The following is a 12731-nucleotide window of genomic DNA, read 5'->3' as shown; positions in this document are numbered from 1 at the left end:
CAGATTATTTGGGGTGATGCGCTGGGTGATTTCACGACTCCATAGCCATCATCTGAGTCACGTCTATACTTGGAAGAGTTAGCGCTGGTGGTGTTATTATGCGAGCAGGTGGTTGGATACTCGTTCATAACACACATTATATTGCAGATTATTATATTATCCCCTCTCCCATGGGTTTTTCCTAATTGTTACAGAAATGTGTTTGCCAAAATTTATTTTAAAGGATGTATCCATGTCGTAATGTAAATCTCCTAATGGCCCAACACAGCGTGATCAGTTTGGGAGATCTGGTCATATTTCAGCTAAATGGTCTTCCCATTGCCCAGCTTGCAGAGCCAAAATGAACAGATGTATTGGTCATAATCCACACTGCGTCAGTCAAAGTTCTGTCTGGGGTGCTGGAAGATTTAGTCATGTCCACCCTCTTCATGATTGTAAGTTGGTGGCGGACCATGGCACTTGGATCATGCAAGATCATTGTGGCCGTCGAGGGGGTTAAATGGCGGGATCAGCGAAAACAAGCTCACCCTAGTCAACGTTCCGGGGGATTCTGACAGCGAGGTTTCCTCCAAATAAGGCTTGCGGCTAATGCAGGGCACCTGCATTTAGCTGCGAGCCTCACTGTTTTACTGTGTTTCCCCAATAATAAGACACTATTTTTTTTTTTTGGGGGGGGGGACAAAACACCATAGGGATTATTTTCGGGATAGGGCTTATTTTAATTAACATTGACAACATGCCCCTCACCTTATACTTTCAGCACAACTGCCGCTTTCCGTTCACGTTTTTCAGCCTTTCCACCGCCTCTCAGTCACTCCACTCCCGCCTGTGTACCGTACACATGCCACTCAGTCTTGTATGGTGCACGGTGATGTCACATGCACAATGCAACCCTGGGACCGCGGGTGCCAGCAGAAGCTTCAGTGGTACCAGGGCTGCTACCATAGCAGCAGCATTCATTTCATGCAGGGCGAAGCTGGAAGCATTGTAGTTTAGTGCAGGGACTGGGGAAAACTGAGATTTAGCTAGGGCTTATTTTTCGGGTAGGGCTTATTTTGGACCAATGTCCAGAGATAAGGGTAGGGCTTATTTTCGGGGTAGGTCTTATTATCGGGGAAACACGGTAGCAGCCGCATATGCTGCTTCCCCCTTGCACCAAAAACCAAGCGAGGGGGAAACGATGTGTGCAGGGGGTCAGTTAAATACTGACCCTGCGAGCTGTGACAGCGAGCAGTCGGCATTGCTCACTGTCACAGTTCGCAGAAAGCATTGAATACACCCCCTAGTCTCTCATCAATTGTCACTCTTTATGGGTCTGTGTAGCTGGATCCACCAGGTCCCTGGTGTGAATGAAGCAGTTTGGCTATTTACCTTTCAGAGTGGGCAGCTAGTACAGTTTGTGCATCTGCATGGCTTAACCAGGTATGGGATATTTGGGCTTTATAGTCCCTGCGCTGCAACTTGTGGTTTTTGATTGACTCGTTGTAGTCCTTTTTTCTAGTGCAGTTTGTACACCTTTCATTTAACTAAAGCTGGTCTTCTTGGGAAGTCCAGCGATCATCCCCTGCATGCTGCTTAGTCCTGCGAAGGTGGTTTCTGGGGGAAAGTCCGAATAACATTACAGAATATTGCTATCATGCTGCGTTGCTTTTGTGCAGAGCATGTGTAGCTATTAGGTCTTTCAGTGTAGCATCTGAACAACAATTTTGTGTTTAATTGTGATTCTTACTGTTTTTTTCTTTACGCTGTCTCCTTGTTGCTTTTTCACCAGAACAACCATGTGTGGTTGTAATATTAAAACACCATCAATAATTAGTTTAGTGATATCACTCAGGTGCTCGCAAGGGAGGGATAATTCTGAGTAAGAAGAACACACTTTGTTTCCCCCAGCAGCCTGAATGATACCAGTAATAAGATATAAATCCTATATGGTAACAGAATTCACAGATCTTGCTTACATATATAGGCTCAATTGGTCTTCAAGATCTTTAATGGCAACCCGAGTAGATTTCAGCAGTAATAGGGCTAGCTTCTATAAAGGGGATACGGTCATATTGTCTACAGCATTAGGTCTACACCACTAGGTCGACATGACTGAAGCTCCACATGACTTAGGTCAACAGGGTCATTAGGTCGTCTTTTATAAGGTCAACATGGTCATTAGGTCGACACGGGGAAGGTCGACACGCAAAAGGTCGACATGGGGTAATTTTACTGTTTTACGAGTTGACATGTGCCGACAGGCGGTATTTCATGCCCTACCATCCACTAGGACCTGGTGGGAGAATAAAATAGTGTGCCGAGCGTAGCGAGGCACCATGCCTGAAGCATGGTGAGCGCAGCGAGCCATGTGAGGGGACGCGGTGCTATGTTGACTGTCGACGCTTGAAAAACTGAAAATAAAAATAAATAAAAACCATGTCGACTTTTTCACTGTCAACCTAATGACCCTGTCGACCTTCAGTCAGGTCGACCTAAATGCAAGTCGACCTAATGGTGTAGACCTAATGCTTGTAGATCTAAATGCAGTGTGACGAATGATCCCATTCCCTATAAAGGCCCTCATACTATAGTGTGAGGTATTGCATATACATACCTTGCATTTAATACTCCGCCAAAGGTTGTGGTATGCACCTCCGACAGAGGGGATCCCGACGGGGGAAGGGGGGGGGGGGCGCAAAAAAGACCCTTGGGAACGAGCGCAAAGAAGACCCTTGTGGGCTCGCTGAGGTTCCCGGTGGCTCGCGCAGGTTCTATCCTGCCTCTATGGGGGTTGTGGACCTCCACAAGGGAGAATAGTCCCTGCGTGTCAGTATCCCACCTGTCGGAGCGTCATCCGGCACCCAGCCAACTACCTGTCGGGCAGCAGGATCGCATACGATACACCATATGCGCTGCTTTATCATTTGAGATGCAATTGACTGCCACAGGATCAGATAAATTCTTGTGGCTGCCGAAATCTCGTGAGAAAGGCCCATATTGCAGAATTGTCTGGGCACCATAAGTAGTGGTAGAACTTGTATCCAACAGCAGAATTACAGGTTGTTCAAAAGCTTTAACAGCTATATGGTAAAACGCATATAATTGTTTTCTTTCTTTGGTGTGCCGCATCACATAGCTTCTTCCTAAGTTTCATCTAATGGTGCCCATGCACTTACGCAATCTGACAACATTGCATCCGATTGCATCTTATTGTGCAACATGTGCCCTCTTCCAGCACCCGATGTCGCGTGCCATCGGCACATCGGGTGCTGGAGGAGGGCAGTGTAGGGTAGCACTGTGAAGGAGCTCTGGCGGGCGGTGGAGGGTCATCGCGGTGGCAGATTTTTAAGAAAAAAATTAACTCTGGGTGGCCCTCTGATTGGCTGAGAGAGCACAGCCAATCAGAGGGCTGCCCAGTGTTTTCAACTGTCTTGCCTGGCAAGTTTATTTCTGATTCGATCTTCCTGATCAAAGACCGTTACATGCTGCTCTATGCAGCATTCTCCCCTCCCTCCTGTTCGATGCCGGCCCTGCTGGATCCTGGCGACCGTCGAAATCGAATCGGTATCGAAGGCTGCTGCATCAAACCATCTGTACGCCCCTTTTAATTTACTAATGTATACTTTAAAAATGACTAAACTCTGATCACTGACCTAAAACCAAGGTGACATCAAAACAGAAACAAAAAATGTGACCCAAAAAGGTGGAATAAGGACAATTAGAAAACCATAGTGAACATTGTAAGGGGAATTAAAATCACACTGCTCAGTTGACCAACATTAAGGGATTTATTTACGAAGATGGTGGGCGTGCCCAGGCCGCCGCCGTCGTGCAAGGAGGGCAGACCTGGCCCCACCGAAGTCCCTGAGCTGCCGCGAAAGCCTAGCGCCGCCGAGATTGCGATGCCTGGAGCTTCCCTGGGCACACCTGCAAGATAGGCAGCAGGCTCTTTTAGCGGGGCACTGCTGGAGGGGCAGGGAGCATTTTGCCCTTTAAAAATCGGGCAGGGCGCAGCGCCCCACTAAAACAGCCTAGCAGGAACACTATATTATCGCGCTGAAGTGCTAACAAAAGGAACGGGATTAACCCAGAAGCAGGAATCCAGTGAATAAATTGTTTAGGAGGGGAATCCGGTTGGCTGATAGACAATATCTAGGTCGACATGCATGTTGTTGACATGGTCAAAAGGTCGCCACAAGCAAATATTCCACATGGCTATGGTTCACACGTTAGAAGCTGTGACAAGCCTCCTAAAGGCTGAATTTGCCCATAGCAACCAATAAGCTACCTAGAATTTTACAGAATGTGCTTAATAAATACTACCTACAAGCTGATCAATCGCTATGGGCCGCAGTCTCTGGTTTAAATGCAGATCAGTTGTGACGGTGTCCCACTTGTCTGGATTATGCCGTTCCGGTCTGGTTTGTTATTGTTTCATGCATCTGAATCGTTTAAACAAATAACATTTTTGCTTACTGATCTCTTTAGCAGAACAGTCGCTATAAGGTTTGGGCGCATATAGAGATAATGTGCGGAGTATTTATTTGATACATTGGGGCAGATGTATTAAGCTTTGCGAAGAGATAAACTTGAGATAAAGTGGAGATAAATTGGAAAGAGATAACGCACCAGCCAATCAACTTCCAACTGTCATGTTTCAAACACAGCTGATTGGCTGGTGCGTTATCTCCTTTCAATTTATCTCCACTTTATCTCAAGTTTATCTCTTCGCCAGGCTTAATACATCTGCCCCTCTGTCTACATTTATGGACCATTTTGAGACGTTTAGCTGCCATTCTCAGGCCATATGTGCAGTAGCTGATGGGACAAGACCTTTGTTACCTCCTGTGATCCCATCAGACACACTACTCATCTGTTGGACGCTAAGATGTTAATCCAATCAGGAACGCGTGGCAGGCCTCAGATGCCTGGCTGTTTAAGGGCTGGCACGAGTCTCCCATCCCAGCCTCCCACCCACATCATCTGTCCCCTATTCTCTCTATCGCAGCTTGGGTCAGGTGGAATTCTCAAACACAGTGGAGCTTTGTGTATCTTTGTATTCATTAACCTCTGTATTCGTTCTCCTGGGACAGCCCATTAAGAGCATTGTCAGTTTAATTTAACCACTGCACTACTGGGTGGTCTGAAGCCCATTAGTATTGTCAATCGTCGCATTCCTACTAGCACAGATCACTTGAAGAGTACAATAGAAATGTTTTCCTCTTGTATTTTATTTGTGTTAATGCACTGGTATGGGGACCCTGTTATGAGAGCAGAGATGTCCTTTGAACAGTGAATCTCGTCTTGTTTATAGAAAAGATGCTGCAAAAGGACCAAAGACTGCTATGTTGGAGAAGACATTCACTGCTTTGTAGCAAATGCAAAAATGCATATAAGAATGAGTCAATAGTGTATTCAAAATATTGGCATAGCATTTGTGCGGGATGCAGTTAAGATCCCGGCGGTCGGGATCCCGGCGTTCAGAATCCCGACCGCCGAAATGCCGACACTTTCTCCCTCCTGGGGTGTCCACGACACCCTGGAGGGAGAATAAATTAGCGTGCTGAGCGTAGCGAGGCACCGGGCCCGCTGCGTGGCGAGCGCAGCGAGCCCGCAAGGGGGGGCGATCCACGTCCCCCCCTTGTCGGCATTTCGGCTGTCGGGATTCTGAACGCCGGGATCCCGACCGCCGGGATTCAATACTGAATCCCATTTGTGCATGTAGTATTGTAAAAGAAAAGCAAATTAATACTTTTGATACAAGGAAATGCCGGACAAATAGGATTTCTTCTTTTTTTTTTTCTTTTTTTTTTCTTTTTTTTTACCGATTTAAAAATAGACGCAGTTTTTAGAGAATGGTACTTAACCCTTTGAGTGCCAACATCTCTGAGAGCTGTGCAAATTATCTGCTAAAAATGCCAGCGTCGCTCACATTTGTTATGTAAATTCAGATAAAATGTGGGGTTTTTTTTTTATTTAATTTTTTTAATGTATTTCCTATATAAGTTATACATTACAGGTTATTATGATGGATAAAAATGTTTGCTTGCCAATTTTCACACCTATTTTGACAAATTCACTTGGCACGCAAAGGGTTAATAGAAATCCATCCTGTCCAATTACCTTTGCATGTTCTAAGCACATCGTTTTATTAATGGCCTCTCAGAACTTCTTTGTGGAATTGGACACCAGATTGACTGTCTGTGTGCAGTTATGTGCCGTTTTGTCCTGTCCTACCCAACCCACCGGCTCACTGTCAGGTTCAGCGGATGTGCTGCTATGGGTGTTAGTGGAGAATATAGTCCAGCTTTACATACGATTGGCATACAGAGCAATAAAAGCATAACCAATACATTCCGCATAAGCATGAACAGACTGTTATATCTGCATCTTTGTATTTAACAATGTATGGCACTAACCGTAGTATACATTAACGTTAAACACTATAATGATATTGTTAACAATATCCTTGTACATATCGTTCAGTGCGTACCCACTATATCATTAATGCCTGCTCCAGTGGATCAGTACAATTATCTCTGATGTCATCAGTGACTTCGTGTTCAATCGGGATCCCGGTGACATCACTGAACGATATTGTTCTGTGTTTACCCGGCAGGTCGATTGTTTCATGACGTAACAGTCCAGGTTTTAGTGATATCAATGTTTGAGCACAGGTGACTTCATTAGTACGTCCGCTATTTTGATTTAACCATCTGTGCTGAAGCCTGGATATTGTTAAAACCTGCACTGTTAGTGTGCCTGGAGGATGGAGGTGTGGAATGGATGTAAACATGACAACCAAGGACTCCTAACTGAGGGGTAGATGTACAGTATGAAGCAGTGATAATGGAGGAGAAGTGATAAAGTGCCTGGTACTTTCTCACTGGCTCCTGACTTACAGGCTGGGTTTAAAAAAGGAAAGTCAGGAGCTGATTGGCCGGTGATAAAGTAACAGGCACTGTATCACTTCTCCGTTATCACTGCTTCATACATCTACCCCTGAGTTTTAAAATAAATAGCCAAATAATTGTCAGCATTTTCAGGTCATACCATTTGCTGGAATGACGGGACTGTGTCCCCCAGATTGGTACAAAAGGAGAGTGCTGTACTGTGTTGCTTATCCTATGTGCAATGTGATCTATACCATATAATTTGTATTATAGAGGTGGACAGATAAAGATCACGTGTGTGTATATATATATATATATATATATATATATATATATATTAGCAGGGCAAATACCCTTTTCATGACAAATATTGTGTTCCAAACCTTTGCCTGTGCCCAGTAACCTGCAGCAGATGCCTGTTTTACAAACCGTGTAGTGGTTCTGAACATACCAAGTAAACAAAGATGAAAGTTCCGCTTTGACACCATGGGGAAGCTGTATCAGAACTTCCAAAGAGGAAAAGTTTCAGCTGTTGCCCATATTAATCAAACTCGCCGCTGTGGCCAATTTTTTCTTTATTTTTCCGCCAAAGATTTGATACAACTCCCCCCATGTTACCCAAGTATTAAAGCAATATGCACAACTATAGAATCCACCCTCATATTCAAGAAACTCTTCTGATCACATCTAATTAGCTAGCATGCTCATATGTGGAAAAAGGGGTTATGGTCGGGGGCAATGTCCTGTATCTACCAAATAGGATGGAACTTGGTATGCTGGCCATCATTGGTATCTCGATTTGCAGAATCCCAACACCTGGGTGGTCATTCGAAACCCCCCACCCCAACCTTTCATTCTTGCAGCCTAACCATTACTGTACCCGCTTAGTGTCCAACCCGAATCCTCTCTTAGTGCTTAACCTGCCGACCTGCACTATTCCTGTGGCCTAACCCTAAACATCCCCTATAATGCCCCCCTCCACTGGTGACCTATCCGTAACCTGCCCCGGCATACTTGCATTTCAGATGCCCACAGTCCGGCATTGTGAGTTCCGGTGCAGGCCTTCCGAACAGTGCTGCGATTCTGGCATTGAGTTTCTGACTGCTGGGATCCCTTCCCAAACATATGTCCGTAATCTACATGCGCATCATGACTACCGTTTCGCCATCTCTGATCATAGAGGGTAGAGATAACTCTGAGTAGTTATCTAGTCCTCTATCCTTTAGTCCTCTGCTAAGCTATTGCCCCAGATATAAGTTATTGTATATATCAGGAGAAGGGTTAGAAGCACGGTCACTCACTGCCAGGAACTACTTCAGAAGGATGACCAAAGTGCAGTCCTCGCTGCTGTACACATTTTACAATTTAGTGGACATCTACTGTGATGATTCTTTCTAATGCTGTATTATTGTACTTGACTATTGATAAAAATATCTGAAAAAAATTCCGTATAGAAACAAAGAAAAAATATAATGCCTTCAGCTTTTTAGGAACAGACGTCTGTTCCTCTGTATACCGGCCTTATGTATAGTTCTGCTAGCTGATGATCCAGAATACATTAACGGTTTTCCAGCCCATGATGTGACGTTTTATCAATACGCATTGAAGCTAGTGTACTCTTATAGGGATCTTTAGGAGTTTTGCCAATCCATTTAGTACAGCTTTACGTAGATTTGTATAAACCATTGATCCTTATGTGTTTTTATTTTTTTCTTTCCTCCCAGGACGATGAAGGACAGACACCCTTGCATTACGGTAAGTAGCCACCTTTGCTGCGGAATTTTTTTTTTTTATTATTCCGTCATTTGATAGGTGAACAATAATGTTGCTGATTAAAGTTTAATGTATGGAGTGTCTCGATACACGATGCTCAGAATTTATGGACCGTATCAAATACCCATGTCAAGTAATCACAGAAGCTAGTGCAGGGGAACAAGTGAAAACATGTCTGGGGTTAGCGATGATGTGAACCATTGTTACTTGGTACTTAGGATATTGTCGCGTGTGAACATTTTCTTAAGGGGGTTTTATATTCTTTAATATGGCCCTTTTGCTCTGGATCTGCAGTTCTATCCGCAGCAGAACCTAAAAGTAACATCTGCCTGTCCCTAAACTCTTTATGTGCCAGGCAGCTCCATTGTCATGAGTTATCCATAACCTGACAGCAAGTGGTAATAGCAAAGGTCAAGCACCCCATAAAATGGTTATAAATCTGTCTTTCTTTCTTCTGACTATCCAAGGTCAGTATTCCGTTCCCCCCTCCTCTAGGTTCCGCCTCTATTCTCGAGAAGCCCTGAAAAAGGGGTATAAAATACTACGCTGAGGATCTCCCAGTGGAAATCATTCTTTTGCAGGCGGTGAGAGAGGCTGAAATCAGACCAGTCCCCATCTGGCTCAGGGGAGGGGGCAATATACATCTCTCCTGTCATCACTGTGAAAAGAAGTTCAATCAGGATTTTAAAGTGCCTGTGTTGCTTAGAGGAAACCAAATTACTTTCCAAAAAATTGTTGCAATAATATTTGAGGAGCCTTTTAAAGATGTCATCTAGAGAGCATTATGTTCCAGGCGGCACCACTATATCTATATATAGCTCCTCCAGGACCACTGCAACTTTCATAGGTAGTCTATAGTGCGTGCTGCGTAATAATACTGGTCACACCACAGACCAATACACCGCAAGCAAACAGGGGACATGTGCTGGTGATGGCACCTCTTCTACATTAGAAACAAAGGGCCTGATTCGGACCTGTTTGCTAGGCAGCCTATATTCACTGCCTAGCTAGCAGGTAAATGCTGATCGCGCGCCCAATGTGTTTTCACTCACCATCGAATGAAATTGTTTCTCCGTTCGTGGAAAAAAGTAAGTATATACCTTTTATCCTCGATGGAGATGGCCGAAAATGGGGCAGCGCTAACGTCATGTGATCCCCAAGCAGGTATCGACACACCTGCGTCTGCAGGGGTATGCCCAGTTATGGGCGCGCCCATAAAACGCTAATGCTGGAAGTTACCCTGCATTTCATGCCAGCCCACCATTGAGCCATTGGGGATGGATACGAATTTGGCCCATTAGCCATTCTGAGTTGGCCCCAAAAGTTTGAAAACCTACCTCAGGGGTAGCCAACTTCAGTCCTCAAGAGTTACCAACAGTTAACATTTTCCAGGTCTCCTCACAGAATCACAAGTTACATAATTATCTCTACCTGTGGATCTTTTGTAATTGGTCAGTGAGTAAAGAGTGCACCTGCTGGGTGGTCTGGAAAACAAGAACTGTTAGTAGCTCCCTAGGACTGGATTTGGCTACCCCTGACCTACCACATTGCCCCATGTAATAGTGCAAACCATTTTTGTGGCAGTATTAGTTTTGTTACAACGCTTTGTGAAAATGGCTATAACACTGGCAGGTGCGGAATTTTAATGGGGTGGTACAGCTGTTAAACTCTATATGCAGGTGTCCTAAGACAAGCTCTGGGACAGATCGCAACCTCCCATTAAGTCTAAACTAAGTTAAGGCTCAATTTACGTATTAAAAAGTTCGCAACTGATTTTAAATATGCAATAATTGTTCTCTGCATGTTTTGGCTAAAACACCCTCCTGTCTGATAGAGGGGCCCTAATGGTTCTAAAGATGCCGGCTATTGAGGTAGTTTGCACCTCAGAGTTCTCCCTTTCAGTTTGGAATGTTCTAACATCATTTTGCCCACGTTGTATTGCTTTGTAAAGTACTTTTTTTTTCCTCACGCAGCCTCTGCTTGCGAGTTCACGGACATAGTGGACATTCTCTTGGACCATGGTGCCGACCCTTCTCTTGTGGACAACGATGGATTTCAGCCACATGAGGCCACAGACAACAAAGAAATTTCAGATATGTTAAAGCATCATGCCACATTCGGGGAACATGACAAGCCACCAAGCCTTTTAGAAATCCCAAAATAAAGCTCACGATGCAAGTTTTTTTTTGGGCCTTTTCAAGTGTTTTTGTTTAAATTGATGAGCAATAGGTTGTCAGTGATCTCCATACACCTTGTGTCCATCACTTTTAGAAGTTTAAGCTCCAAATAATGGATGTTGTATTTAAAAAAAAAAAAAAAAAGATGAAATCACAATGTTCTGTAGCCCCAGTGCTCACAACCATCCCGTATACACTATGCCGAAGTTACTGAGCACAACATGAATTATGAAGTCAACAAACATATTACATTACAATACAATTGGCAGTCCAGATGGGAATAATGCAAGTCTACTAATATGCATGGTTTGACAGTATGTATTGGGGTTACACTCTGTGGGGTCGATCTTATTGCCAAGAGTGCAAGGTGCTGTTCCAACGGTGTTAACACCGGCAGCGGCACCCAATCTCACCCTTCATAGGCTGGTTTCATCAAGAATTCTCTGAAAATGTCTTGCTATCCTATGGGGCACTGAGCACTTTTCTGCTAATTCGGTCCACCGTACAGTGCTGCCACTGCTGTGGTGATTCGCACCTGCAAATTCATTCCATCTAATAGTATCGACCCCTATATTCCCACACACACTTTTTTATAATTTATTTAACGTGTTTGATACAGATTTTTATGAGCACAAGCGTTCCTGAAATAATGGTTGGCAGCAGTGCTGGGCATATAACTGGAGCCAGATTGCCAGGGAGCTTCAAGAAAATAGATTCTTGGTGCCCAACTTTTGGGAGTATTGAGGCAAATTGATGCACATCTTCCTGGACTCCACAAGGTTCTTCTGGCTGAAAATTTCACTGGCCGTTGAATTTGATTTACTTTTACCCCTCCCCCCTCCTCCCGTCACCTCCTTCCTCCTCTCCGTGTTTTTTTTTGAAGGACCGCTGACCCACAAACCCAGAATAAAGTACAATGTTCAGCATTAACCTGGCATGTCTCGGAGGTTCTCTCTGAAAGTAGAGTTTCCTGCATACTCCATTATAAGCCGCTGCAGGTGATCACATGTATTAGAGAGCTGATGCAGGTAATGTCTGGTTCACTGACCGGTAGGCAAGCGCTACCTCTTATATGGTGATCTGCTGGGAGTGTGAAGGACATGATTACGTAAAAGCTCTTCAGTTTTTTCATGTATGTTATACGACTCCTTTAATAAATTCCATTTTGATATAAACGTCCAATTACTCGTTCATTGCGTACCAATGTTTGAATACAATTTGATTTGTGTTTCAGGACCTTTTCAGGTGCTCATTACCTACAGTATATAAGGGATGGGGAACCTTTGACCCTCCAGCTTTTGTAGCATGGCCACATAGCAAAATTGGGTACTTGTGAGTTATCCGGGCTGCCGATTTCTAAATCGGGTCGGATCGGGCACATCGCATCGCATCGCATGCGACCATCGGATGCGATGACCCGATTTTTCCATAGGAATCAATGTTAAAATTGACTGAGTCCATTTTAACATGGAATTCAATGGGAAAAAGGGGTCCTTTTCATACCCCTACTATCCAAGTGGGCATGGAGTTGGATATAAACCTGTGGCGAGCGTAGCGAGCCACCGAGCCCGAAGCGTGGCGAGCGTAGCGAGCCCCGCGAGGGGACACAGAATACCGTCCCCTCGCGGGGCTCGCTTCGCTCGCCACGCTTCGGGCTCGGTGGCTCGCTACGCTCGCCACAGGTTTATATCCAACTCCATGCCCACTTGGATAGTAGGGGTATGAAAAGGACCCCTTTTTCCCATTGAATTCCATGTTAAAATGGACTCAGTCAATTTTAACATTGATTCCTATGGAAAAATCGGGTCATCGCATCCGATGGTCGCATGCGATGCGATGCGATATCGCATCGCATCTGATTGTATGCCTTAACTTAAAAATCGGCAGCCCGGATAACTCACAAGTA

General features: G+C 44.6%; 1 protein-coding gene across 1 annotated transcript in view; it reads left to right on the top strand.

Annotated features, from left to right (window-relative positions):
* The window catches only part of ACBD6 (acyl-CoA binding domain containing 6), a 96769-nt gene extending 85938 nt beyond the window's left edge, over window positions 1-10831 (top strand). Inside the window, exons 7-8 of the mRNA XM_083157176.1 lie at window positions 8600-8630; window positions 10622-10831. Of these exons, the coding sequence (XP_083013302.1) occupies window positions 8600-8630; window positions 10622-10812 (222 nt within the window). The 3' untranslated portion in view covers window positions 10813-10831. The remainder of the gene's footprint in view (window positions 1-8599; window positions 8631-10621) is intronic.
* The last annotated feature ends 1900 nt before the right edge of the window (window positions 10832-12731 follow it).

Source organism: Crinia signifera, chromosome 8 (genome assembly GCF_055691185.1).
Source record: "Crinia signifera chromosome 8, ASM5569118v1, whole genome shotgun sequence".
In the NCBI taxonomy this organism is placed as follows: domain Eukaryota; kingdom Metazoa; phylum Chordata; class Amphibia; order Anura; family Myobatrachidae; genus Crinia; species Crinia signifera.
Note: the sequence above shows the minus strand (reverse complement) of the source record. Positions and strands in the feature narration are given on the sequence as shown.